Source organism: Heteronotia binoei, chromosome 2 (assembly GCF_032191835.1).
Source record: "Heteronotia binoei isolate CCM8104 ecotype False Entrance Well chromosome 2, APGP_CSIRO_Hbin_v1, whole genome shotgun sequence".
Taxonomy (NCBI): domain Eukaryota; kingdom Metazoa; phylum Chordata; class Lepidosauria; order Squamata; family Gekkonidae; genus Heteronotia; species Heteronotia binoei.
The window spans coordinates 90,850,983-90,877,635 of NC_083224.1; the positions used below are offsets into that span (position 1 = coordinate 90,850,983).

Here is a 26,653-nt window from a genome sequence, read left to right on the forward strand (position 1 = left end):
AGAAAAGATCAAACTGAGTTGGAAAAAGTTCTTCTGGGAGATAACGATAAACTGATTTCAAAAGTATATAAGTTATTATTGAAATGGTCTACTGAAGATGAAGTAGTAAAATCTCAAATGATAAAGTGGGCAATTAATGTAAATAAATAAATACAGATGGAATCTTGGGAATACTTATTGAAGAACTCTATTAAGATTTCGACTTGTTACAATATTAAAGAAAATTGCTTTAAAATGTTATGCAGATGATATATTACTCCAAAAAAATGGCAAAAATGAATAACAAGATGCCAGATAGGTGTTGGAAATGTAAAAAGCATGAGGGTTCTTTCTACCATATGTGGTGGACTTGTGAAAAAGCAAAACAATTTTGGCAGATGATTCAACAAGAGATTATAAAAATATTAGGATATGACTTTAAGAGACTTCCAGAGACTTTTTTATTAGGTTACAAATCGAAAAGTTTCCAAAGGAAGATAGAACTTTAATTTGGTACTTAATTCAGCTGCAAGGACATTGTACACGCAGTTATGGAAGCAAGATAAAATACCAGAAGAATGGGATTGGGTTGTTAAAGTGAAATGGATAAACTTACAGGAATCTTAAAAGACTATGATTTAGATAGCTTTAAAATGGACTGGGGAAAATACAGAAGATATATAGAAAAGGAATGGAAAATAAAAGGACATTGGGCAATTTTTGATAACGATTAAGTGTTAAAAATATTAAAATGAAGAATGAAGGTGTACCATAACAATGAAGATAGGGTTATGTATTAGTAATATTAGAAATATGTATTTTCTTGAAGAATAACAATTTTATATCTTTCTTTTCTATTTTTATGTTATAAGATTCTTAAGAGATAAAGGTTACCTTCTTTTATAAGTATTTTAATTAAATTACACCGGCGGGAGTCAAGATATAGGGGGGAAGTAAGGATGGAAAATAGCAACGTATCAGATAGATAATGAGTTTATTAATGTTTTATTGAATTTGAATATCATATGTTGCTAAAAATAAAGATATGGGAGGAGAACAAAGGTATTTTGGAGAGTGAGTGGGAAGGACAGAAAACATGGAAAGTTGAGAATATGAGGTTGCCATATGAGAAAATGGAAATAGTGTGGGGAAGTGGATAAAGGAAAGTGAGGTAGCTCTCCACAAGCCCTTGCAGGCTCCCCACTGTTCAACTGTACCCAACCTAGTCAGCATCATGCACCTCAGCCTAACCTAGGGCTGGCAGCGTATAACTTGCCCCCTGTGAGTCCCTTGCTTGTATAACCAAATTATTCTGAAACAATGATCCACATGTATCAAGCCACGAGACAATACACCTTTAGGCAAAACTATAACTTTTCACATAGTGAACTGTGAGTAAATCTACATTGCTTACGTTGTAATGCTAACATGGAGTCAGGTGATAGTGCCTTGTCCTTACTGATTCTTCCCTACAACTCCTGTCCCTCCAGTTTTACCTCACTTTCCCTCCCAGAAGCATGGCCAGAAACAACCAACCTTGGTGCATTGCTGGGGAGAGCCCCATCTCAACTACCATTCTTCCCTGCAAATAACCACCATATTACCATTAAATTAAATGGCAAACAAGGTATCCAGGTATTCAAATGCTGAATGAAAGCCATGGAAGGAGTAGGTCTACCAAGACACTTGCACAAACCGAGAAAACCAGTCTGATCAGCCTACTGAGCCAGAATCCATGGACACTGCCCATCTTACTAAAAGTGCAACCAGCACGAATGATGACTGCATTAAAACTCAGGTCAGGCTGGATACATAGTTGTGAATTTTTTTCCCCAAAGAAGCAGTAGTTTAGCATATTAAACATTTAAAAATTTCCATCTATGACACTAGCATCCCATCTTCCTCCAAGGAGCTCAGGGTGACTCTAATTTTAAAAGTTACCAGAGCATACAGTTACAATGAAAAATGTATGACTGTCACATTATGTGTATGCATCTGCTGCTTGCCATTTGCTATAACAAAAGTGTTTTCTGTGTAAATATTTGTCAGAATGAGATGAGGCAGTGGCTCTAATATATATATGGAAGTCCAAGAACTACATGACTTTCTAATATAGGCTGCTTTTCTAGTCTACAAAAATCCAAAGTGGCTCACAAGTAAAAACAAAATCCTGAAAACCCCAAGCACAATAATAACATTATTTCAAAGGCCTCCCACAATAATGCCTTCAGGTTTTCCTGAAAGGCTGGAAATAATAGCAAAAAGTCACAATTCTTTGTGTGTGATGGGGAGTTCCATAGTTCAGGATTAGCAGTTAAGACATCACAACCCCCACAACTCCCTACTAGCAGAGCTTCTGAAAATATGGGTTTCTGTAGAAAGTGCCCAACCAACAATCTAGAACAGGGGACTCCAACTTTATTTAGCCCACAGGACTCTGATAAGAGGTAGAAAGCAATGTTATAGATCCACAATGCTTCCTTGGAGCCCCTATGTGTGTGCATACCCCAGCCCTCAGGGACCCCTGAGATATTCCTTCAGTAGTTGCCCTGCCCTGTGGGAGTTTTGGGATTTATCAGAGACTGCACCCACACCAGTCAATACTTAACTCCTTATACATGGCTCTGTGTGCATGTAAGAGAACAAGGGATGCCTGTACAGTGGAATGAGTTTAAAATAGCTGGTTCATGGGAAAGATAATCCAAAATGTTTCAAAATCAGTGTATAAATTAGGGTTTGTAGAATCTTTCGGGATCAAGTGCCGTGTTCTACTGGAGAAAGTTTTCCTTCCAGACGTTTCGTTCTCAGCTGCGGAGAACATCCTCAGTGGCGTTGCAGCCGGAGCAGGCGCTCAGACCTTCTTGGCTGCTGTGCATTGAGTGGGGCCAGGGCTGCTGGAGAGCTGCTATTTCTAGGCTGGAGGGGGTGTGATGAAAGGGCAATTAGTTTGTGGATGTGCCCATTGTTTGGTGGGGCTTCCTGGAAGGGTAGTGATAAGGAAACTGGCTGTTGAATGTGACCATTGTTCCGTGTTAATTGCTGGGAGGGTTGGAAGGGGTTTGAAGATAAGGAAGATGGTTGTTGACTGTGCTGATTGTTCTGTGGAATTTGCTGGTTGTTCTGAGACTTTCTGCAATTTATAGTCTGTAGGGTGTTTTGCAGAGCTGGGTACCAAGATTGGTGGATGAAAATGCCTTCTTCCTTTCTGTTAAAATTGTGCTGGTGTTTGTAAATCTCAATAGCTTCTCTGTTCAGGCAGGTATGATAATGTGAGACCATAGAAAGGACTTCAGTTCTTTCAAAGTGGATGACGTGGTCTCCTTCTTGAAGTGCATGTTCAGCTACAGCTGATTTTTCTGGCTGAAACAAGCGACAGGGTCTCTTGTGTTCGGTGAGATGGGTGTTGATACTGCGTTGGGTAGTGCCAATGTAGACTGCACCACAGGAGCAGGGTATTTTCGGCACATCCACAAACTAATTGCCCTTTCATCACACCCCCTCCAACCTAGAAATAGCAGCTCTCCAGCAGCCCTGGCCCCACTCAATGCACAGCAACCAAGAAGGTCTGAGCGCCTGCTCCGGCTGCAACACCACTGAGGATGTTCTCCGCAGCTGAGAACGAAACATCTGGAAGGAAAACTTTCTCCAGTAGAACACGGCACTTGATCCCGAAAGATTCTACAAACCCTAATGATGTTACCAGCCGTGAAAACCTGAACTCAGTGTATAAATTGTTACAGGTTTATGTTTAACACAAACAGATGCAGATTCTGAGCTACAGAAAACAGTTTCTTGCTGACTAAACAATTAATATTCAAAACATCTCCCCACCTTGGGAAACATGAACGTTACCTGCCAGCAAGTGTCTTAGCAAAAGCTGACAAAAACTTGTTTCTTTGGGACACAAATTTATAGAGGCTCTCAGGGCAAGTTCTTTTTTCAGACCAATGAGAAAGAGTGGCCCTTCAAAACTCCAACAGAGCTGCTACCAATAAACTTTTTCCTTAGGATCTTAGGCTGTTTTGCTCATGGCCTGAAAATGGTGCAGTATGCAAAACACCTTGGGTACAAGCAGGAATGACTCTGTGCCCAACTGTGGAATTCTCCATTGCTCCCTCACTGGGTTGACATTGATATCTCATTGTCACAGATGGCCGTTATGACAACAGTATGCTAATACTCTTTCCAAAAGCCCCCTCTTTCTACATGGTATGCAGACACACTATACTTATATCCACATAATAAAGTTTTGTACTTTACTACAAGTTCAATACAGGACAGGCCTGTTTCTCATCACAACACAGGTATTCAATCCATAACAGGCACTGCCCATAAAATGGCTGCCAATCCACGATGCAGATGCAGCCATTCACAAAATGGCTACCTTGGGAGCTGGTGCACTCACAAAATGCTGACAGGTTCCAAGCCAAGCATCCTCCTATGATGGAGTCAGCTGCTTCTAAATGCATGCTTCCTGCTGACACAAATGCGATGCCTCCTGCTCCAAGGAGAGGAAAGCCAGGATTGGCTCTTTGTTTTGGGAAAGAAGAAAGTGGAAGCCAGGAAACACATCAGCAGGTGCCATACTGGGGATCACTGGTAAGCAAAATAAGCAAAAACAAAACAAAGACGAAGATCCAGAAAGAACTGCGAACAGTTTTTCTTAAATTTTTATTGTTATAACTTTCTTTAACTATCTTAATAACTTCCTTTAACTTTTATTGAGTAAATTATGTTAAATTTAGGCCAAGTATTGATCCAGGCTGATCTTGCGCAATCTTTAAAACTTCACTCTTGCTAATTAGTGAGATGTCTGAGCCTGAATTTCATCCACCAGCTTTTTGAAGTTGGGTGAATATTGTGTAAGGGCCAGTCTCAGGGTATCCTGGAGATGTTCATCTGTCATGTTGGAATGCTGTGTACTCTTTGTCATTTTCAGATGGGAAAACGCAGATTCACACAAATAAGTTGAACCGAAACAGGAGTGTACAGCTTCACTGCATCTTCTCAAGTTGGGAAATTTGCCTCTAGGCACTAGCTTCCAAAATGATTCTTGCTCAGCACGGGTCTGGAGAAAAAATGTCATTTTTAAGGGTTACTATTTCGTTTTCAAGAGATGCCTTGCTCAATGAGTAATTTTTACTGATAGCAGCTGCAGTTTCCTTAATGTCCATATCTGCTTTGAATGGGTATGACAAGTACTTCACAACATTTTCAGTTCTTTGGAAGTCACAGAATCTTTTTTTGAATTCATGGATAACAGAGCAGATTTCTATCACATACTTCTCGTTCTTAAAAACAAAATTTGGATATTGTCCCAGATGGTCCTGCGTATTAGGAAAATGATCAAAAGTGTTGTTTTCAAGGTCAGTCATCATTAGCTCAAATTTGCTCTTGTAGGATTAAACTGTACTCATCATCTCGCCAGTGCATTTGTTTTTACCTTGTAGATCAATGTTCATATCACTTAGTTCGCCTGTAAAGTCAGCGAGAAATGCCAGATCACATAACCACTCCTCATCTTCCAACTCTGCTTTGTCATCTCCCCTCTTCTTCAAAAACCTTCTTATTTCATTCAGCAAATCATGAAATCTTTGCAAAAATTTGTGCCTACTTAGCCACCTTACATCTGTGCGCAAAATGATTTCCTCTACCCCTTCATCAAGAGTAAGATTGAAAAGTCGTCTTTGAAGTGATCTTCCACGAACTGAATTTACAATTTTGAAAGTGATGTCCATAACAATCTTTGTACTGAGTCTCTTGCTTGCCAAAACTTGCTGGTGAATGATGCAGTAGTAAGAAAGGAAATCTGGAAAGACGTCATGCTGTCTACAGAGGCCTCTGAAACCGTTAACCTCACCTGTCATTGCTCTTGCTCCATCAGTAGTGATGGAAACAAGTTTATGCAATGGAAGATTACACTTTGTCTCAAAAGAACGGAAAGAGCTGAATATTTCCCCTTTTAAAGAAATCATTCCAAGTAGTTCTTCTTTAACACTGAAGTCTTCAAGAACCATCCAGATAAAGACTAGTAACTGGGCTATGTCTCTTATGTCTGTAGATTCATCCAGTTGGAGTGAGAAAGCAACACAAACCGAAACATCCACCAACAATTGTTCAGTTGTGTCTCCACACATCTTTTCTATTCGCCGCACGACGGTGTTCTTGACAATTGTACATCTTGAACAGCAGCTATGATCTCTTTCTTATTCTTAAATCCTTCATAAAGATTGCTGCTTCAAGAAAACAATCTTTTACAAATTCTCCTTCATTGAAAGGTTTGCATTTCTTTGCGATCAGGTTGCTGACCTTGAAGGATGCCATGGTTACATTGACCGAATGTGACCTTGGCTTTGCCATCAACAGTTGCTGTGCAGCGAATTTAGATTTAAGTTCTTTGAGCTTCAGTTTACAAATTTCACTTTTGGTGGAAAATCAGCATCAAACTTATTGCTATGCAGAGAGCCTTATAATGAAACTCCAGATTACCCTTTTTGGGCACGATTACAGCAGCGTTACAAAGTAGACAACAACACTTGTCTTCCACCATGATGAAGAAGTCCATTTCCCATTCATCATGAAAGTGGTAGGTTTTGCTCTTCTTTGGAACACTCATCTTCGTTATACTGGGGTGGCTGGGGTGCTAAGTTAACACTGGCTGAATCTGGTCCAAAACTGTCACTGTCCCAAAGTACTAAAGATCAACAGGAACTGAAGACCTCTGGATGATGCCAAAACCACACATGCAGTTCTAAAAGTAAAAATAAGAATTCATCATACTGGCACCAATAATCAAATACCACCACACCAAAGAATCATAAAAAAAACCCCCAAACACCTGTCCAGCAAACCATGAGACCAAGTGGGGCTGGTGATCTACCTCTGACCCCTCCGCGATCTACCGGTAGATTGCGATCTACCTGTTGGACATACCTGGAATATACAATGCTTTGGATCATAGATGTGGGTATTCCTTAATCAATCTTATGTAAACATCAGCGCCTTTTCCAGGAACAGTAGTACAAGTTCTAAAATTAGTTAACAGTAAAAATCCCATACACTGGTTTTAGAATCAGCCTGAGCAAGGTTACAACATTCGTGTAACTGAGGGAAGTACTAGCATTACAAAGTTTGAGGAAACCACATATTACACCAGCATGTTCTGCATCATACTCTTGTGAATATATGCATTTGATCATCTCAATACATCCATTTGGGAAGCCTGTTCAATCAAGTTTCAAAGTATATGAACATAATCTTTAAACCATACTCACAGATGCTGAGACATTTATTACACATGTACAGTTGAAAAATTTGCTGTAGGTGATATCAGTGTTTCCCATACCAATCTTAACATGCAGAAGCATCCTGAGCAGTTTTCAGAAGAATGTCACACAAGTGGGAATTCTTAATCTAATCTGGCAGCCTTCAAGACTTCAGAATACTTATTCCAAGAAAATACAAGGCTGAATTTAATTCTTTAAATCAATGCAGCCATACTTATCAACTTTCTCCAGACACTCAACCATGCAACTATGAACATATGAAGCTGCCTTATACTGAATCAGACCCTCGGTCCATCGGTCAGTATTGTCTTCTCAGACTGGCAGCGGCTCTCCAGGGTCTCAAGCTGAGGTTTTTCACATCTACTTGCCTGGACCCTTTTTAGTTGGAGATACCGGGATCACTGTGTAAATATTGCAACTTGCAATCACACCTGCTTAGATTTCCACACAAATGCAAACCTTTGCATCAGTTTTCTTAAATAATCAATGTTTGTAACTTTCCACTAAATTTTTTGCCTCCTCAGCAGTAGATATGAATTTAGTGCCCCTTTACCCTACATTTTCCAAATCCACTTCTGCAATTTTTTCTCCTTTGGATCTGAACTCAGTTTTCCAGTGAGGAATTCTCAGTTTTGAATTTTGTTTCCAGATGTCCTTTTTGTGTCAACAGTGTCACGTGTTCACCTCCCTCAGACTGTCACCTGAGCAATCTGCTATTTTTAAGTTTAATGTTGATTGTGTGATGATATGAATTTTTTCATTACAATAAAGTAATATTATAATGTTGAGACAAAACAGGCAGCAAGGTTTCATGTAGCCTTCTCCATGCATCTATGTGTTGATGAAGTTCCTTTCCTTTTTGGGGGGTGGTGGTGGTGGTTAGGTTTTGACGCAATGTGCTTGTATTGTGCCCTCATTCTCCCCCCTTCTCTTCCCCTATAGTTCCCAGCATGTTTTCATTTTTACAGTGTTTTAATATTATACTACTGCATATGCCAACAAAAAAGGGGAGGTTCCATTACTGACAAAGTAAATGATGACACATTTAGTGTGCTTCATAATTATTGAATAACACTGTTATGAATTGGTGTATACAGTTAGACAATTGCCAGCCATTTTCTTAGTTGGTGAGTATGAAGGGGCAAGGGACCTTTGAAATGGCGGCAACCATGCTGTTCCCCATTACACACCCAGTCTTTTATTTACAATGCTATTATGTTATAACACTACTACACATGGAAAAAGGAGGTTCCATCACTAAGTACATGATGTCATATTTAGTGTGCTTCATAATTACGGAATAATAATAATCTCAAGAATCTCAGAGCAGTTTACAATCTCCTTTACCTTCCTCCCCCACAACAGACACCCTGTGAGGTAGGTGGTGCTGAGAGAACTCTCACAAAAGCTGCCCTTTCAAGGACAGCTCTGTAAGAGCTATGGCTGACCCAAGACCATTCTAGCAGCTGCAAGTGGAGGAGTGGGGAATCAAACCCAGTTCTCCCAGGTAAGAGTCCATGCACTTAACCACTACACCAAACTGGCTCTCTACTTTTTATGTGTTTCCGAAGAAATGCAACCCTGTTTTTGAAGAGGTGGGCGGATCTGCCTCACTGTGACCTTTTTCACAACTTAGTGTTGCCACTGTTTTCTGGTGAGTTGAATGCCCAGCTGATGCTCCAACTTTGCAGCACCCCTTATGCTATGAATTGTTATGAATTTGTGTATACAGTTCAATGATGGTGACTGGAATACTATTCTACTTCCTTTTTCTGTCTGTCCCCCATCTTTCTTTCCCCAAAAAGTAACCTGACAGGCCATGCATGCCCTCTGAAATCATTTAACATCTTGACTGTTTTCTTTGGGTTTTTGAAGCTATTCTTCTCCAGACTGCCAGCTCTGAGTTGGGAAATACCTGGAGATTTTTGGGGTGGAGCCTGAGCAGTGGGCGTTGCCTTCTGACACACTTCTGGTGATGTCAGGGGTGTGGCATATGCAAGTAACTTATGCAAATAAATTATGCTAATGATTTCCTGGAAAGTTTTTTCTACAAAATGACCCCTGAAGGTTGCTACCCTCTAAGTGGAGCCAGGAGATCTCCTGTACTTACAACTGATTTCCAGACAAAAGAAATCAATTCCCTTGGAGAAAATGGCTACTTTAGAGGGTAGATACCATGCTAAGATCCCTCCCATCCCCAAGTCCTGCCATTCTCAGGCTTCAGTTCCAAAACCTCTAGGGTTTCCCAATCTGGTCTTGGTAATCCTATACTACAGTGTATGAGTGAAAAAAAAGAAAAGAAAAGAAAAAAGATTGGCAAGTCATCATGGCAGCCAAAACCACTAGATCCCAAGAGCCAGTGTGGGTAAAGCCAGGGCTCCCTGGTAGAACATCAGCTTGGCACACAGAAGGTCCTAGATTCAATCCCCAGCATCTCTAAAAGATCTGGCAGCAGGTGAAGTGAAAGACTTCTTCCTGGAACCCTAAAGAGCCACTGCCAGTCTGAGTAGACAATACTGACTTTGATGGATCAAAGATCTGATTCAGTATAAGGCAGCTTCATGTGTGTGGAGTCAGTGCATAGAATATGCGAAAATGAAAGACAGAAGAAGGCACACAGAACTCACACATGTGGGAGCTTTGATGTCAACATGTATGCCTCTGTATTTGCAGTGTTGATAAAAACAACACAGAAGACTCACTATGTGGAAGCAACACAGAAAAAAAGATCTAAAGGAACCTGTCACAGGTCAAAACTTGAAATTACCCTGCTGATTACCCTGCCTTTGCCAGTATCCATTTCTATATATTGCTAGAGCACTGGAAGTGGACCCCTTGATTGTATAACGGTGCACTCTCAAGGACTAGTTATTTTCTGCCCTATTCCACTGGCAGATGCTAGCTTTATATTATCATTTTTTGGCCTAGTAACATTTGCAACAAATTAGGCAACTGCACAAAACTTCCTCCCCATGCACCAAAAATAAGAACAATTCTACAAAAAGAAGTACATACACCACATTGTAAAATATATGAACAATGGTCTTGTAATTCAGCTACTTTTAAGTTAATAACAACAGATAGAAAGTCAAGAGAAAATACAGATGACCACTGAGCTGAACTATGACAAAAGACATGCATTTTATTTGAAGACTGGCAGACATTCCAAATGCTACAACTTAACCTATGAATACACAACTTATTAACAGAATCTCTATGGATGTCCAGATGTTTGCATCTTAAACAAGCTTCAGCTGCAAAGTATACCACAAATTGCCCTATCTCCGGAGAATATCTTATGTGTATATGTAACATTCAAGAAAAGAATGAAAATCTAAACCAATACATAAAAATGATTTTTTTTCATGGTATTGTCAAAAAGACTCAGGAGGATGATTTAGTACATATATATTCTGGGAACACCCTGCCGCCAGTAGTATGTGCCCCACCATGCAGAGAAGCACTTATGTAAAACAGTACACTATGGCTGATTTTACCAACACACAACAAACAAGCAAAGGTTTTCAGGGGAATTAGGTCCCCTACCCCCAACAGGTCTTTACTAAGATCTCAGCATGCCTCTGCCCAAGCTGACTGTTTTGCATCCTCCCACACTCACCCACTTTATGCCACCAGAATGTGAGGAATCTCAAATACAGCTTTCACAACAGTGACATTATTAGGAACAGGGAATTGTGATTATATTTCAAGAACCACACCACACATCAAAATAAAATTAGCTTCTTTAAAAAAGGGAGTTGGCAGAACTTCTAGCTTCTTGATGTATGTAGCTGAAGAGTAATTTTAGATGATAGCAGTAAAATTGGTGGTGAGATTATTGTGGAAAATGCTGTACAGGATTGCAGAGCATTTTATACAGATGGCAAGCAAATTTCTCTAGTTCATTTTCAAAAAAGCATATATACAGCATTAAAATAAGAGCTACTGAAATGAACAAAACTGGCAACAAGATTTTAAAACCGGCACATGAGGAAGGGCCATTCTCCTATATAACCCAATGTATAGATGTGAAGATGATAGAAGAAATTGCATTTATACCCCGCCCTTCAATCTGAATCTCAGAGCAGCTAACAATCTTCCTTTACCCTCCTCCTCCACCACAGACATCCTGTGAGGTGGGTGGGGCTGAGAGAGCTCTCATAGAAGCTGCCCTTCTAAGGACAGCTCTGCAAAAGCTATGGTTGACTCAAGGCCATTCCAGCAGCTGAAAGTGGAGGAGTGGGGAATCAAACCCAGTTCTCCCAGATAAGAGTCCATGCACTTAACCACTACACCAAACTGGCTCTACACTACACCAAACTGTGAAGGCCCAAGGGAGAAAGAGAGAAAAATTTAGGGTGGAAGAACATTTGTTTCCCCTACATACACCCGGTACATTTCCTCAGCAGAAAAAAACATGAAATTTGGAGGGGAATGAAAAAATCAATTGAAATATTTCCTTTCTCAAAATGAGTGAAATGCTTAAGACAACCTTTTCCTCACTCAACAGAAAAATTAGGAAGTTTTGACATCACCCCCTGCAAAAAGAAAACCAAACACCCTTACAAAATGTTAAATTATTGAAGGCAAGATTTGTTCTAAAAATATAGTATGAAAAAAATTATATAAAACAATCTCTAGCATTAATTCCTAGGTATACTGCAGATACATGCAATATATTTTCAATAATATATTTATTGTTCAAATGTGAATGACTTTGGCAACAAAGTAATGTTTTTGATGATAATACATTATTCAATAATTGTTTTATTGTTATAAAACTAGAACTTGATAACCAAATATACTCATAGCCCTACATATTTTGACAGTATGAGGATGTTTCTATCCAAATAAAACACTTTTTTCATTTCCTACAAAATGTGTTTACTAGCTTCAATTTTTATTTTTTCCTCTCAGATGAAAAAAAATTAAGGTACATGTATTACAGGGTGCATCAGTTTGCAACTCTCTTTCAAGTACTGGATATATTTATATTTTTCTTATAGAAAGCTAAGGTATTATACTTTTAAATTATATACATATATCATATTTTAAATGGCCATATTTTAAATGGGCAATAGTCCTTAAGGATAGTGACAGGGTTCATACTGGCTCCCTAATCTCCAACAGGCACCATTTCTTCTATCAAAAATAGCAAAGACAAAACAGACACCACAAACAAACAATTACACATTATTTCTTGTGCTGAGACACCAAGTTCTTCTGGGACTTGTTTATTTCAGAGATGCCTAGCACTAAACAAAAAAGCTGGAGGTTAAAAACTGGGGAACAAGGTAACCTCACACTATTTTCTGGCCCTGGGATAGGTTTGATGAAGATGTTTTTTTTTAATATTATCAAAATAGATTCTCAAACATTTCAGATTTAAATAGAGTTTTACTGCAAATTTATAAAATTCCCAATGCAATATTTGAGCAGCATTAGATACCATATGATGATTCCCAGGGGGTCATTTACCTTGTCAGGTCTTAATGGGAAGCACAACAGATTAAATATGTATTGAATAGTTAATATAGTACTGTTCATTAAATTTTGTAGCAGAGAAACACAAAGGAAACAGGACAGAAGACCAGGAGTTTTATTGGGGTGGAGAGACCACCATGGAACTAGCAAAGTAAATGAACACACATTAGGTAGGTAAAGATTGTTGGTTTTCATACTGTTTCAAAATAGATCATTCTGAGAATTCAGGTGGTTTTTCTAAGTAATAAATCATCCTGACTTTTGTGTGGGCTAGGTAAAGAGTCAGTTTCAGTGAGCAAGTAAACCTCAAGATAGCATAGATATAGTGGGCCCAGGATACAGACTACAATGAGGAAAACATTTTGAATACAAATCCAGAAACCACTTCTTAATCTTTTATTATATAAATCGTAACTATTTTCTCTTGGATTAAGTGGTTTAACACTTCTACTACAGATTCCAGGGAATACCAATGCATCCTGGATGGTACTAAGAGAAGAGATACCTGCCCCAAGGAAAGGAAACTGGCCTTTAAATCATACCTTTTCCTCTCAGGAGCTGCACACTTTGGGGTTAAAGAAGAAAGCCATGAAAACCCCCCAAAAGATTTGCATGGGAATACACACGCGCGTGCACACACACATATTCCCACAGAAGATTACTACAACAAATTTCCATTGGCTTAGTATGTTTATAAACTATCCCCCCATTTTCTGTGGCTGAAACATCTTGAGGACACAACACTGACATCTTTGTCTGGTGCGAAGTTTAAAGAAATCACTGAACTGTTAAAATAATTAAAGACCTTTGGCAATTAAAAACTACCCAGTTGAAACAGGGGCTCTCTAAAATTTTATAAGCCTCCCAGCAGCTCTGTCCTGCCCTTAGTGCTGAGACAAACAGGTTAGCAAAAAAGGATGATAATAAATAGCCTTTGTAGAAGTAAAAAGCTGGATGAAGGCTGGGCATATGGGGTGGAATGGGAAGGAAAGAATTTGCACTCTTCATTCTAGCAATCAAGACACAACGGAGGATGCCTACAACTCTCCTGGTAACAGTTTGTTCCTACTTGTAAAAATGGTTGACTTTATAAAGAAACAAAAAAACTCTTACTCTACTTTAGGGAGGCCTATTGCTCTTTTGAAACCCTGCTATAAAGGGATTAGAAACAGGCAGAAATTAATTGGTCCTAGAATACATTAGGAGGTACACTAACAGGGTAAACATGGGAGAGCTATCAACTACTATTACTATTTATCATTTATTTAGAACCAATAGTGAGTTGGAGGTTACATAGAACCCAGAAGCAATACAGTACTCAGAAAGCTTATCACCAAACAGCTAATCAGCACAGCTTTTATTTCACAAACACATGCCTGAACAGGCAATTCAGACCACACTCAGGGGTTCCAGTCCCACCCTATCACAGGGTTTATGCAGACACTTGGGGCAGACTTCCTACTACCACTGAACAGATCTATTTAGGAAAAACCTGTTCCCCCCCTGCCCCCCAAGGACACAGCCCACAGCAAAGATTATGTGCAACAGTGCCAAACTGAAAGCACAGGCAGTTGCCATGTGGATAATATGACCAATATGAATGAAACCAGATAAAACTACGTATCATACATAAGAGTAGTAACTTCTCCAAAATATTTATGAACATGAAGCATTCACACTTTGAAAGTTTTCACTGCTTATTGTAATTGCCAACACACCCACTAAATGGATTCATTTTAAAAGTATGCCAAACAGACACACCAAAGAAAGGAGGGTAATTATCCCAAGATCACCATTTATTAAACAATGCAAAATACTTCCAGGTACCAGCCCCAGCGGCAGAGAACAAGATTATGGTCACTGCCACTCACTTGCCTAGGACACCACAATCTTCCAGGTATACACAGCATTATTAGGACTAATTATATGCAAAATGCTAGGGCATAAAGCACAGTTGTTTCTCAGCTCCAGATTCTCCCATCACAATGCAGTTTTTCTTTTAAAAAACCTGTCAAGATATAACTACCTGCACATATGTACTGCTACTAATTGCTTCTAAAAGTCAGATGTTTTCCCAACATGCTTCAGTGTAAGAAAAAATGGAGGGCAAAATAAAATGAATGAGATTGATTAAATATGGGATAGGAGGACAAATAGGCTAAATAGAATTCGAGCAGACTTCGGAGGATGGAGGAAGACAGGAGGGCCAGGCGTGACTTTATCCATGGGGTCGCAAAGAGTCGGACTCGACTGTGCGACTGAACAACAACAGGAGGACAAAAGCAGTCAAAAACATGGAAAGAGCTATCATAGGTTTCATGAGACAGCGTTCCAAGGAAATGTGAAAAGAACCACAGTGGAGTTAGCCAGTTAAGAATGTCATCTTGGTTCATAGAGTAAAGGAGAGATCACAAGAAAACATGGATAACAAACAGGCAAGAGGGAGAATGATTCAAGATATTTAAATATTAATCTACATTTAACCAGAATACGATGAAAGAAAGAAAATGTAAAAAGCAGAAGAAATACAACATGCTCACAGCAGTGTGGTATAACTGTTATAGTGTCAGTTTAAAAGCTGGAAGACATAGGTTCAAATTTCCACTTTGCCATGAAAACCTGCTTGGGTGACCTTGGGCTAGTCACACACTCTCAGCCTAACCTTCTTCACAGGGTTGTTCTGAGATTAAAATGAAAAAAGGAGAATGATGTAAGCCATTTTAGGTCCCCATTGTAGAGAAAGGTGGGGTATAATATAAGGTTGCCATGTCCTACTGTTCTGTCGGCAGGGGGTTTGAAGGTCTTCTCCAGTTTTTTTCACACACATGGTGTGATAATGTCACCAGGAAGTGATGTCATCATGTTGCCAACATTGCACAGTTACACTCTAGTTTGAGACCAAATTTACCATAGAGTTCTGCCCAAAAACCAGAGCATCACCATGCAGTGTTGGCAATATGTAACTTCTGGTGATGGCATTGTGACACATTTTGGGACATTTGCAGGTGGGGAGGTGCCAGTGGTGGGGAGGTGCTGACCAGATGGCCAGTGGTGGGGAGGTGCCTGCAAAAGCAGGGGAACCCTAACCCCAACTGGGGGAGGACTGACAACCCTAGGTATAAATGAAGTAAAAGAAATAAACAAAATAAATAGTTGAAAAATTCAAGTTGAACAAAGCATGTTCAGGAAACAAGACAAGCAGATCAAGCAAAAGAACACTGGAATAGTCAATGTGAGAGATGAGAATTGTGAATATTAGCTGTGCCCAAACAGAGAACAGGATTAGATAGAAGAAAACTCAGTGCAAAAACATTTAACAACTGAGGAAATAAGCAGGAAGCAAAAAAGTGAAGCAAAAACACTTCCAAGATTTTGCACTTGTGGACAGAAGAAACAGTAAAATTACCTGGAAGAAGAAAAGGTGACAGAAAAAGAAAATAAGGAGCAGTGGGGCTGGAAACAGACTCTCAGTTTTATCAGGATTCAGTTTCAATAATAAATTAAGCAGAAATTCAAGATGAAATAGCTAAGAAAGCATCATAAATATTAGATAAAGAAGGAGAGGTGAGATAGTCAAAAAACAGCAGAGCTACTGGACTCCTAACTGATGGCTGCAGTTATTTTGAAGATTCCAGGATTTCTTACAGCAAGAATTAATGGGTTAAAAAGAATGAGGAAGTAGAGCTGACTAAGTAACAACCTGAGACTCCTGTTAAATTCTAAGAGCAACTAACTAGAAGAGATCAGTGCTAGTAGAAAGCAATTCTGGAACACACCTTGCTATTTTAGACACAATAGATCCCACTCAAGTCAAGATACTACAAAAAGAGAGTTCTTTGCATCCAGGAGGAAAACACAAAAGCCCTACTCAGCTAACATTTGTATCCTAGCTCATCCTAGGAGGGGGGGGGGACATATGCTCATTGCTATTTTCAGTATGGATTCACAAGTAAATTTATCACTTGATGAAGCAGGTTTTATGACTACTTCAGCAAAGCAAACTAACCAAATAACTTCATCTAATTGACCCTCCCAACAGCTTTACAATAGCACAGTAAACACTGGTCATTTTGTAAGTTCAGTACACGATGGGTGGATTCAGGTGAACAGTTTTTTTGTTTCAACAGGGGTTTTAATAGTCATTGAATGCTGTCTAGCAAGTGGAACTGGTTTCTCCGAAGATAAATTCAACACACAATAGACTCCACAGCCAGCACTCACTGGACAAGGCAAGATTTTTGCAGTTCGTCTAATGAGTACTGATTATGGAGTTCAGTAAGCAACAAGCGTATTTTTTAAAAAATTCTGTCTAAATAATCAATGTTTGCAGAATGTAGAAATCAAGATTTGAAGGGTGGGAAAACTGTTCACCTGAACCTACAATAGCTCACAAACGCTTTGTGGCAAGCACCACATAGCCCATCTCAGTCCACATTTTCAGCATACCAATTTGAGATCCCTTCACACAACCCTTTGATGCTATGGCAGCTGCACTACTTTATCAGCCTGTAGTCACTTCCAGTTAAATCAAAGCGGCTAGATGGCCATCTGACAGCAATGAAGATCCTGTGAATTTAGGGGGAGGTATTTGCGAGTTTCCTGTATTGTGCAGGGGGTTGGACTCGATGACCCTGGAGAGCCGTTCAAACTCTATGATTCTATGGGAGGAGAGGAAGTCAGATGAATGTCAATCCCTCGATACAGCACACAGCACCCCAGCTTTTAACACATAAAGCCTTCTTGGGAGGATGAACTATTGCGACTTAGTGCATTCAAAAGGTCACCCAAACCAACTCAGATCCTGCAACAACAACAAAAAATCAATAATTCTCAGCTACACAGACACCCACAAGGTGGGAAACATGCACTCCTAGGTGTAAATTGCTTCTGCAGAGCCAACCTATACTTCGATAACTACATGCGAGGGCTCCCTCGATATGTCCACAAACACGTTTAAGTCTGCTTGAGAGACGTCACCCGGCCTGGAAGCTATGCCCCCCTAATCCCAGAAGGCACGGTGCTGCGTTCACTCAGATGCACTCTACAGCTGTACCAACTAGTAGAGATGCTGCCTAACACGGTCTCTGGCTTAGTTTACACCTTCCGAAGCCCCGACGTTAGTCCTGGTCCCTCGCCCACCCTAAAGACATCTCTGCCAGACCATCTGCTTTTCACGCACACATGTACGTGCCGTCACTTACGACTGCCCGCCTCATCGCGGGTCCTTCTTCCAGAGTAGGGACGGTCCCGCTTCCTCTCACCTTGTGGGTGTTGTTGCCCAGCACCTTCACCAAATCAAAGCCGCCGTCTCGCAGGTCGCATCCTGCCTGTGCCAGCGCCGACTCAGACCCCCGCCGGAACCGCACCGTTCTCGTCCCGAACCCAGACTCGCGACTGAAGCCATAAAGTGGAACTACTAACAAGCAAAGGATCCCAGCACGCATCAACCCCGACGGCTCCATCTCCAACCAACAACAACCCTGAGCTCAACCCTCACAGCTCCGGGAGGGCTCCGCCGCGGTCCCACCCACTAACGCCTCCATTGGGCTGCCCTTGACGGATATGTTAAGTTCACTGGCTGTTGTTGATGTCGATCTGATCGTCCCTCCTGCAATGCCCACCTTCTCCTGACAACTTCTTTCCCATTCGTATACCCGCCCCGGCTCCTATTATCTAACTGGTTGACTGAGCTGCCTATCGTAATATAGCTGCCACCCTGTTCTACTTTCCAGTAGTCATTGGATAGCCACATACCGGCCTTCTCCTTCAGATGCTCTAGTTGGGCAGCGTCACCCTATTTCCAAACGCGTGTAGCCTATTGGCCAATTGCTTAAGACTGTTGCCCTTTAGCGAGGTTCCCCCACCCCCAAAAAGCTAGTGGAGGCTGGGGGGCTGTTATCCAGCTAGAAGTATGCCTTGAGTTCGCAAAATAAGAATTTTTTTTTAAAGCCTCTTCCAGTCCATTCCGTAACAGGATAGGGCGTTACGCGTTAGCTCTGGCTAGGGACGGTTCCCTTTTTCTTAATTGTTACGCTTGTCACAACACTTGCCAATATAGGCGGGTAACCAGACTCCACCTGTGAACAGTTCAGTCTGAAGCAACATTGTGGGCTAATGTGTTGCAGTCCTCTTCGAAAATTGCATTAGCTCGATTTCCAGATACTTGCTGAACTTTCCAGAATAAAAGCAGCTTGTGCTCAGAAAAACAAATTTCCAGTGCTACCTTAAAGACAACAATATTCGTTTCACTATTGTGACTTCTATTTAAAGAAAAGATCACAAGGGGGAAGGGGCTGAGTCAGAAAGGTTGGGAGTGAATTCCACCAAGAATATTTCAAGTGTAAAAGCTGTGTAACTGACTAGGATAGGATCAGAGTTACAGACGGGGCTTTTTTGGTAGAAAAAGCCCAGCAGGAACTCATTTGCATATTAGGCCACACCCTCTGACATCACCAATGTTTCACATGGGGCTTTGTAGAAAAGGCCCAGCAGGAACTTATGTGCATATTAGGCCACACCCCCTGACGCCAAGCCAGCCAGAACTGCTGTGCATTCTTGCTAAAAAAAAGCCTTGGTTACAGATAAGCAAGGTGATGATGTTTACTCAGGGAGAAGTAGTCTGATGACAAAGTGAAAATTAACTGACATAGGGCTGTGCACAAGCTGTGGCTAGTGCCAATCTCCAACAGTCAACTTGGCTTCGTCTTAAACTTGGTTCATGAATACTGGACATTTCAGGGTGCAGGTGGAAGAAGATAGAAGATGGTATTTTAGAAGCCTCCCCTATTTAAACAAAGGAACTCCCTGCAAATAAATAAATCCAATAAGTCTAAATAGAAAACAGGACTAGCAATATGGGGAAAATATTATGTTGTAGTTCCTGGCAATCATACAGCAGGGAAAGAACCTCTCCTTCTGCTGTGCTAGCCATCTAGCTGCAAGATGTCTTTTGTAAATGTGAGAACGTCCAGTCTGGAGTCCACCAGCTGCAGTGGTACAGGTCATTATAGTGTGTCATTCTCTACAAGGGGACAAGGCCTAAAAGGTATTTTATCTCAAAAGTGCTCAGCTAAAATTCATACAGGGACAAAAGTACTCAGCTAAAATTCATACAGGGACAATAATTTTCCAGTATGGTTTCAACCAATAGAGATCCTTGTTCAGCTTCAGATGATTGCTCCAGCTGTTACCACATCCCCCAAACACATGAACAAGAATTCAGACTGACATGGGGAATTAGCTTGCATGTTTGTGCAAGAAGCAGAAAACCATGGTCTTTTACTTAAAGAAGTGGATGAGAATAGCAAGTTTTCAGTAGGAAAAGGATGACAGAAACCCCATTTTAAAATGAACATATGACATTTATTGAAGGATTTGGTACAAGAGTGGGGTGGGGACCTGTCCTAAGCAAATATTAGCAAACAAAACAAAGCACAAACAAATAGTGCAATTTTAGAAGAGGGCAGCAACACATTAGCCCACAATGTTGCTTCAGACTGAACTGTTTACAATATAACAACCAAAATAATCAATATGGGCTGCTCCAGTTTATAGCAGAAGTTACTTTTAACCTAGGTGTATACATGTGTTGCAAATGGGGACTAGGACAGCTAAGAAGTTAGATTTGTTGGTGGAGTCTGATTACCTACCTAAAAAAGTGAAAGACTGCAGAAAAACCAAAAGGACTCAGAAAGTCCAGGAAGCAGTGGAGATAACAGATGTTCTCAGAAAACTCAGAAAGACAGTTGCATGATGATGAAAGGCAGCATCAGCACTCCTGCTGCTAAAAGACAGTCAGTATTAATGAGCAGACACAAGTCTCTTATGACTTAGCAATGAGATTCAAAGTGTGCTGGCTGACTGGTCTTTCATGTAGTAACTATTGGCGGGAGGAGCCACAAACATGGATGAACTTGTCTCTTATGAAGGTGTGAGATCCTGCTGTTCTTTATTACAATTTTCATTTCCAGTAAAAGTGAAATATGATAGCCACATAATCTATCCCTACATCTGGCTCTTCCTCTAAGTAGCCCTAGCATAGTACTTGGTCAGCTGGTAGGGCCTTCCCTCATGACCTGGTTCATAGGCACAGTGTCACAGCAAACAGTTAACTTTGTCATCTCTGGGTCCGGGATCAATGGTGAATGTGAGACATGGGGCAGCTTGGCAAGTCATTTATCTAGGTGCTGAGAATTCTTTGGCAATCCCTGTTGATACCCTGAAGAATGAGGGTACTATGACACCCCCATTTAATTAATCTAGAAGATGATGCAATCAGTTCAGCAAATTAGCTCTGGCAATGTCAAAAGACAGATGAAAAGGATGGAAATATGAGCAGGAAAGTGGCATCTAACAGAAATATTGCAGCATAAACCCACAGGAGAGGGTCATGGGAGAAAATAGATGGTAGTGGCATGCACCACCAACCACAGGCTGCTGAAATAATACATAGGTAGTACAGGAGTACCACAAAGGGGGGTGGGGAATGAACCTACAGAGAAAGCCAAACCAATCACATTTGGAGGAGGAAAGAGTAGCTCAAATGTCTAAAGAATTAACATGGCACAAATGGTTTGGAGCCTTATCATGCCTTAGGGTTTCTCAGAAGAGATCTGAAAATTCCAAAACTCCTTGAGAGCCTTTAACCAATGGAACAATGAGGTAAGAATTAAATGGCAGGATAACCAGGCCACTTCAGCTGAAGGATCATGCATGGAATGCTTCCTTATGTTAAAAACTCTCTGCAAACAGAAAATCACTACAGCAAACAGATGGGAGGTAGGATCTTTTCCCTGCAGTGCAAGCTTCATTTTTGTTCATTTTTCTATACAACATGAAAAGCTTGAATCATTACCTGCAGTGATACAGTACAGTCTGCCACCTCACTCTAGCGTAAGTGAAGGTGGCTTAGTTAGGCTATACATCTGTGAATACTAATTTGAGATTAATTGCTGATGGTTATATATTAGTACCCTTAGACAAGGCTCTCAAGGTTCCCTGAGCACTTATAATTCTAATTTAGGGTTATTCAACCACATGTAGTAAATTTGTCAGTTTAATGTCAAATATAGCCAAGGACTCTACTGCATTTCAGAATATAAACAAAATGTTGGTCTAACAATAATTAGCGTTACAGCTTTGAAACCCAATAATTTCAGAAGTTTCAGGGCCTGCTTGTACAATTTAACACAATGTTGTTATACCAAGAGATTAAGCTTTAAATAGTTTTGAGGTGCTAGAATTTGGACAAATAATTTACAGTTTGTCTATCATAGTTCTACTCCCACAATTACAAGTGACACTTTAGAATGAAAGTAAAAAGTGTCTTTCTAAAGTAGTGATCAGTTTCCTTCCCCCACAATAGTGTGCCTTGACACATAATCATTATAGTGCACACACCACTTTCCCTACTTTTATTATCCTTAAGTAATTCTGGAATAATATACTAAATAAAAAGAACAAGGAGGCTGATTTTAAAAAGGAGAATATAAACTGAAAATTAGCAGAGTGCTCTCTTCCACTAGAGCAAAGTTAAGCAAGAGGATATCTGTCAACAATGTGACTCTCTTATGAAACTATAGTTCAGGATTATGATTAGAACCCATCCCACAGTTGTATTGGTTTACAGAGATCCTGAATGCTTTTTTCCTGTCTATTGTTGCAAAGGTTTGACAGTAAACTGCCAGAAGTCCAAGGTAGTGGTCTTTGCTCTAAAAAAGGAATCCTAAACCATACCATTGGACATGGTGTGGGGATGGGGGTGCCAATTAGAATACGTTAAATAATGTTCTTATCTCAAAATCTTAATTGCTTCTAATCTAAATTGGGCTTCGTATTAAAAAGCTGTGAGAAACAAAATCAAACCCCCATATTGCAGGAGTATTTTGAGTTTCTTTCAAACAAGAGGAGGGAGATATGTATCAGGTGCCATTCAAGTTTTTACTCTAAAGGTAATTCCTATTATTATATATGGGGCAGCAAAAAGAATTAAGGTGGTCATGGAATAAACAGGTTGCTTATCTGCAACTAATGATCTTCAAGTGGTAATCTGTGCAGTATTACACTTGCTTGGTTGCCTGTGCATCACCTCAGTCTCAAAGTTCTAGATGTTTTTGGTGGGGTTTCTCCTCTGCTCTAGGGAACAGGCATTGACTGCACATGCCTGGCACTGAGGGGAAAGGCACCCTGCCCTCAGTTCCTTTGAACACTACCAGTGCATCTCATCAACTCAAGGTAAGTGATCAAGAGATGCCATCAGTGGGGAAGGCTGGATGGGTGGTACTCCACAGATGACCACTCGAAGATCATCAGTTACATGGGGAAAACCAATGTGGCAGCAGCACAGATGTTGTTAAGGGGATGCCTGCCAGAAAGGCCACAGAGGTCAATACCTCACTTGTGTTGTGGGCTCTAATGCAGGCAGACCTTTGAGTCTGACTTGGAAACTGCAGCTAGTGAAGAATGCTGCAGCATGATTGTTAATGGGGCTCCCTCGATGGGAGCACATTCAACCAGTGCTGAAAGAGCTGCACTGGCTGCCTATTGTGTACAGAATCCATTTCAAAGTATTGGTATTGACCTTTAAAGCCCTATATGGTCAAGGACCTGTCTATCTAAGGGACCACCTTTCCCCACATATACCCCAGAGAGCACTGCGTTCAGAAAGTCAACATTTGTTATCCATCCCTGGACCAAGGGAGGCCAGATTATGCTCTACACGGGTGAGGGCCTTCTCTGTGGCAGCCCCTAATTTATGGAACTCACTTCCAGAGGCCACAAGAGCCCTGCGGGATCTCTCCCAATTCTGCAGGGCCTGTAAAACTGATCTTTTCCAGCAGGCCTACAGTAACTAATGTGTGAGGAGCTGCCACTAGTATGTCACTGAATATTACCATCCATTGATCAGACACCTAATAGAGCAATTAAGAGAATTAAGAACTAAAATGAAGCTAGACCGCCTTGGTAAGAAACTTTATAGCACTATTTCTAAGTTTTACATTTATAAATCTTTTATATGTGTTTCTGCTTTTAAAATCGTAAGGTATTGTTATAGTTGTGTTATGATTGTGAGCCGCCCAGAGTCCATGTGTGGAGTGGCCAGCATACAAATTTAAGATAAATAAAATAAAAAAATAAACAAAGTCTTTTTGGTCAACTGATAACATAGTGCAATAGTGGAAGTGACCCATTTAGCCAGTCATTGGGTAGACACTTTTTGACCTTCAATGGGTTTGCCATAAGTCATAAAGATGTGGGGTCCTTGCAAAAAGAGCTGGTTCTAGCAAGGTAAAAAGACAAGGCCCTGTGGACATCAAAGGAGTGGAGTGCTCACTGGCTAGCATATGTGGGGTCCAGGAAGAAAGAAGGTAGCATAATTGGCTGAGATAAATTAATGGAAGAGACTATCTTTGGGAGAAAAGAAGGTTCTGGGTGTAGGACAACCTCGTCCCTATGGAATATAGTATAAGGTGGGTCACTTTGATAGGCAGAGAGGTCACTCGATCTTTTTGCCAAATAGCCACCAAGAATACAGTCTTCCAAGTCAGCAGACAAAGATCAGTTGTAGCCAGAGATTTAAGAGGTTTTGCCCATAAGCTTGTGTAGCACCAAGGAGAGGTTCCATTCTGGCACCGTGGGTTTTTGAGGCGAAGGACTCCGAGCATTCCTTTTAGGAAGACCTTGGTCATATGGTGAGAAAACAGAGTGCTGCCCTCTACAAGGTTGTGGTATGCAGATATTGCAACAAGATGAACCCTTATGTATGAAAAACCAAGACCCAATTTTTAAAGGGATACCAAATAAGAAAACACATCAGACTGAAGTACCTTTCTAGGATTGATGCTTCTGGAGATTGCGTAAGACTTGAACCATCTCCACTTCACCCAATAGGTTCATAAATTGAAGGATTCTCTGGCATTTAGCAACGCTTCTTGAATGTCAGGTGAGAAGTTCAGGAATCTATCTTCCATGCCATGAGCTTGAAGAAATCCGGACTGTGATGGAGATCTTGTTGTTGTGACAACAAGTCTGGCAGATGCATGTACGTGCTGCATGACAGATGAAGATGCAGAAACCAAGGTTGCCTGGGCCACCATGGAGCCAGGTGCCAGTGGGTGGGGTGATGGGGGTGGATAGGACCAAGGGAGTCAAACAGGATGTTTAGGAGGCTGGGAAGAACTCTTGATGGTTTTGATGGTTGATGGTTGATAGCTATTTTGGTGCTGAGGTTTCTCATTCACTTTATTGAATGAAGTGCTTGTCCTAATAAATCCATGAAGGCTACAGTAAATGTCCATGCTGTATGTTAAACCTGGAATTGGATTAAGGAATAATACACAAGAATTTTGTAAGCACTTTTATTGAATTTATTAGGACAAGCAATTTAAACTTCTTTCTATGAAGTGAATGAGAAGACACCAGCATTTTCTTGAAGTCATTGAGAATCATATGGATTGATTATTGATTTATGAAAGGACTTCATATGTGAATTTTTGACACTGGACTTTATTATATGAAAGTAGGTATTGAAGTTCTTAAATGTTGACCTTTGTTATTTATCAACAGGTCTATTTTGCGTGGCAGCCTCCTGTCAAGGGTCCTTGCCATTTTATATATTCTGCTGTTTTGTTATACCTTTATGTACCAGGCCTCTTTTGCTACATTGCTTCTAAACTTTTCTGTGTAACACTTAAGTATGCACTACACCCCAGAAGCATATACACAGCCTGGCATTCAAGATCATTGTTATCTATTCCTGGAGACAGCTTTGCTGCCCACTGTCTGCAAAACGAAGTCTTGCGAGAACTAATTTGTATGTATTTTGGCAGTTTCTTGAGTTTAATTTTGAGCGGGCAATGTAATGGTCCGAGATAAGGTATATATCTCTGAGGCCCTCCCAGGTGCCTTCAATTTTGACACTTTTGTGTGAAGCATCTGCTATATCAATAAAGCCAACTTTCTGAATATTCTGGAAGTCTTCTTTGAGGATAGTCTCAGAGCTGACACCTCCAGATGATCGCTGGAGACCTGCTATTACAACTGATCTCCATGTGATAGATCAGTTCACCTGGAGAAAATGACTGCTTTGGAAGTTGGATTCTATGGAATTGTGCCCCAAACCCTGCCCTCCACAGGCTCCTCCCCCAAAACCTCCAGGTATTTCCAACACAGAACTGGCTACCCTACTCCTGAGTGACCATAGATCAATTGCTCTCTCTCAGCCCTATCAACCCCCCCCCCCCGGGCTGTCATGAACATAAAATGGAAGATAATGGTGCAGTCTGCTTCGGGTCCCCATTGGGGAGAAAGATAGAATATGAATAAATTTTAAAAAGCTAGTTGGAGCAGGTAAAATAGCTTGGTTGGTGAGTGGAAAGAAGGGAAAGGGAAGAGAATGGAAGTGATAGGAGAGCAATGAAATAGCGTGTGAGATGGGGATACAGGGAAAAATGATCTCCACAGGTCATTGCAGGTTCCCTACTTGTTTTTTTTATTATTGGAATGCTAAAACTATCAGCCTTCAGTTGGCATTGCTGTAGATTTGCTTGACACATACAGATGTATTTGGCCCCATCCCAGCACATCAGTCAAGGCTACTATACATTTGTATATATAAATCACTTAAGGGGTTTAGTTACAAATACCTTTAAAGTGGCATTGAGGCACCTAGACAAGCAGAGAAGTAAATGGAGGAGGCAAGAGTCTTCTAAGTTGCTTCTTATGGAATTCCATCCTCATCACTTTACTTGACCTCTTCATTCTTCAGTACCAGGTCACGTCACCCAGACATTTGGGGACTCAGTGTCTGGATGATTCTTAGGGCGTTCTGCTGTTATTTTATTGGTTGATGGGTTTATGATTGTGACTCAATTCTTTAATGATTTAGTAGGTTTTTTTTGGTATGA

General features: G+C 40.6%; 1 protein-coding gene across 2 annotated transcripts in view; it reads right to left on the bottom strand.

The window, feature by feature from the left end:
* Positions 1-18,268, bottom strand: part of SORT1 (sortilin 1) — a 63,968-nt gene extending 45,700 nt beyond the window's left edge. For both annotated transcript variants that reach the window (XM_060231589.1, XM_060231588.1), the window contains exon 1: positions 18,011-18,268. In XM_060231589.1, the coding sequence (XP_060087572.1) occupies positions 18,011-18,211 (201 nt within the window). In that variant the 5' untranslated portion in view covers positions 18,212-18,268. The remainder of the gene's footprint in view (positions 1-18,010) is intronic.
* Positions 18,269-26,653: the final 8,385 nt, after the last annotated feature.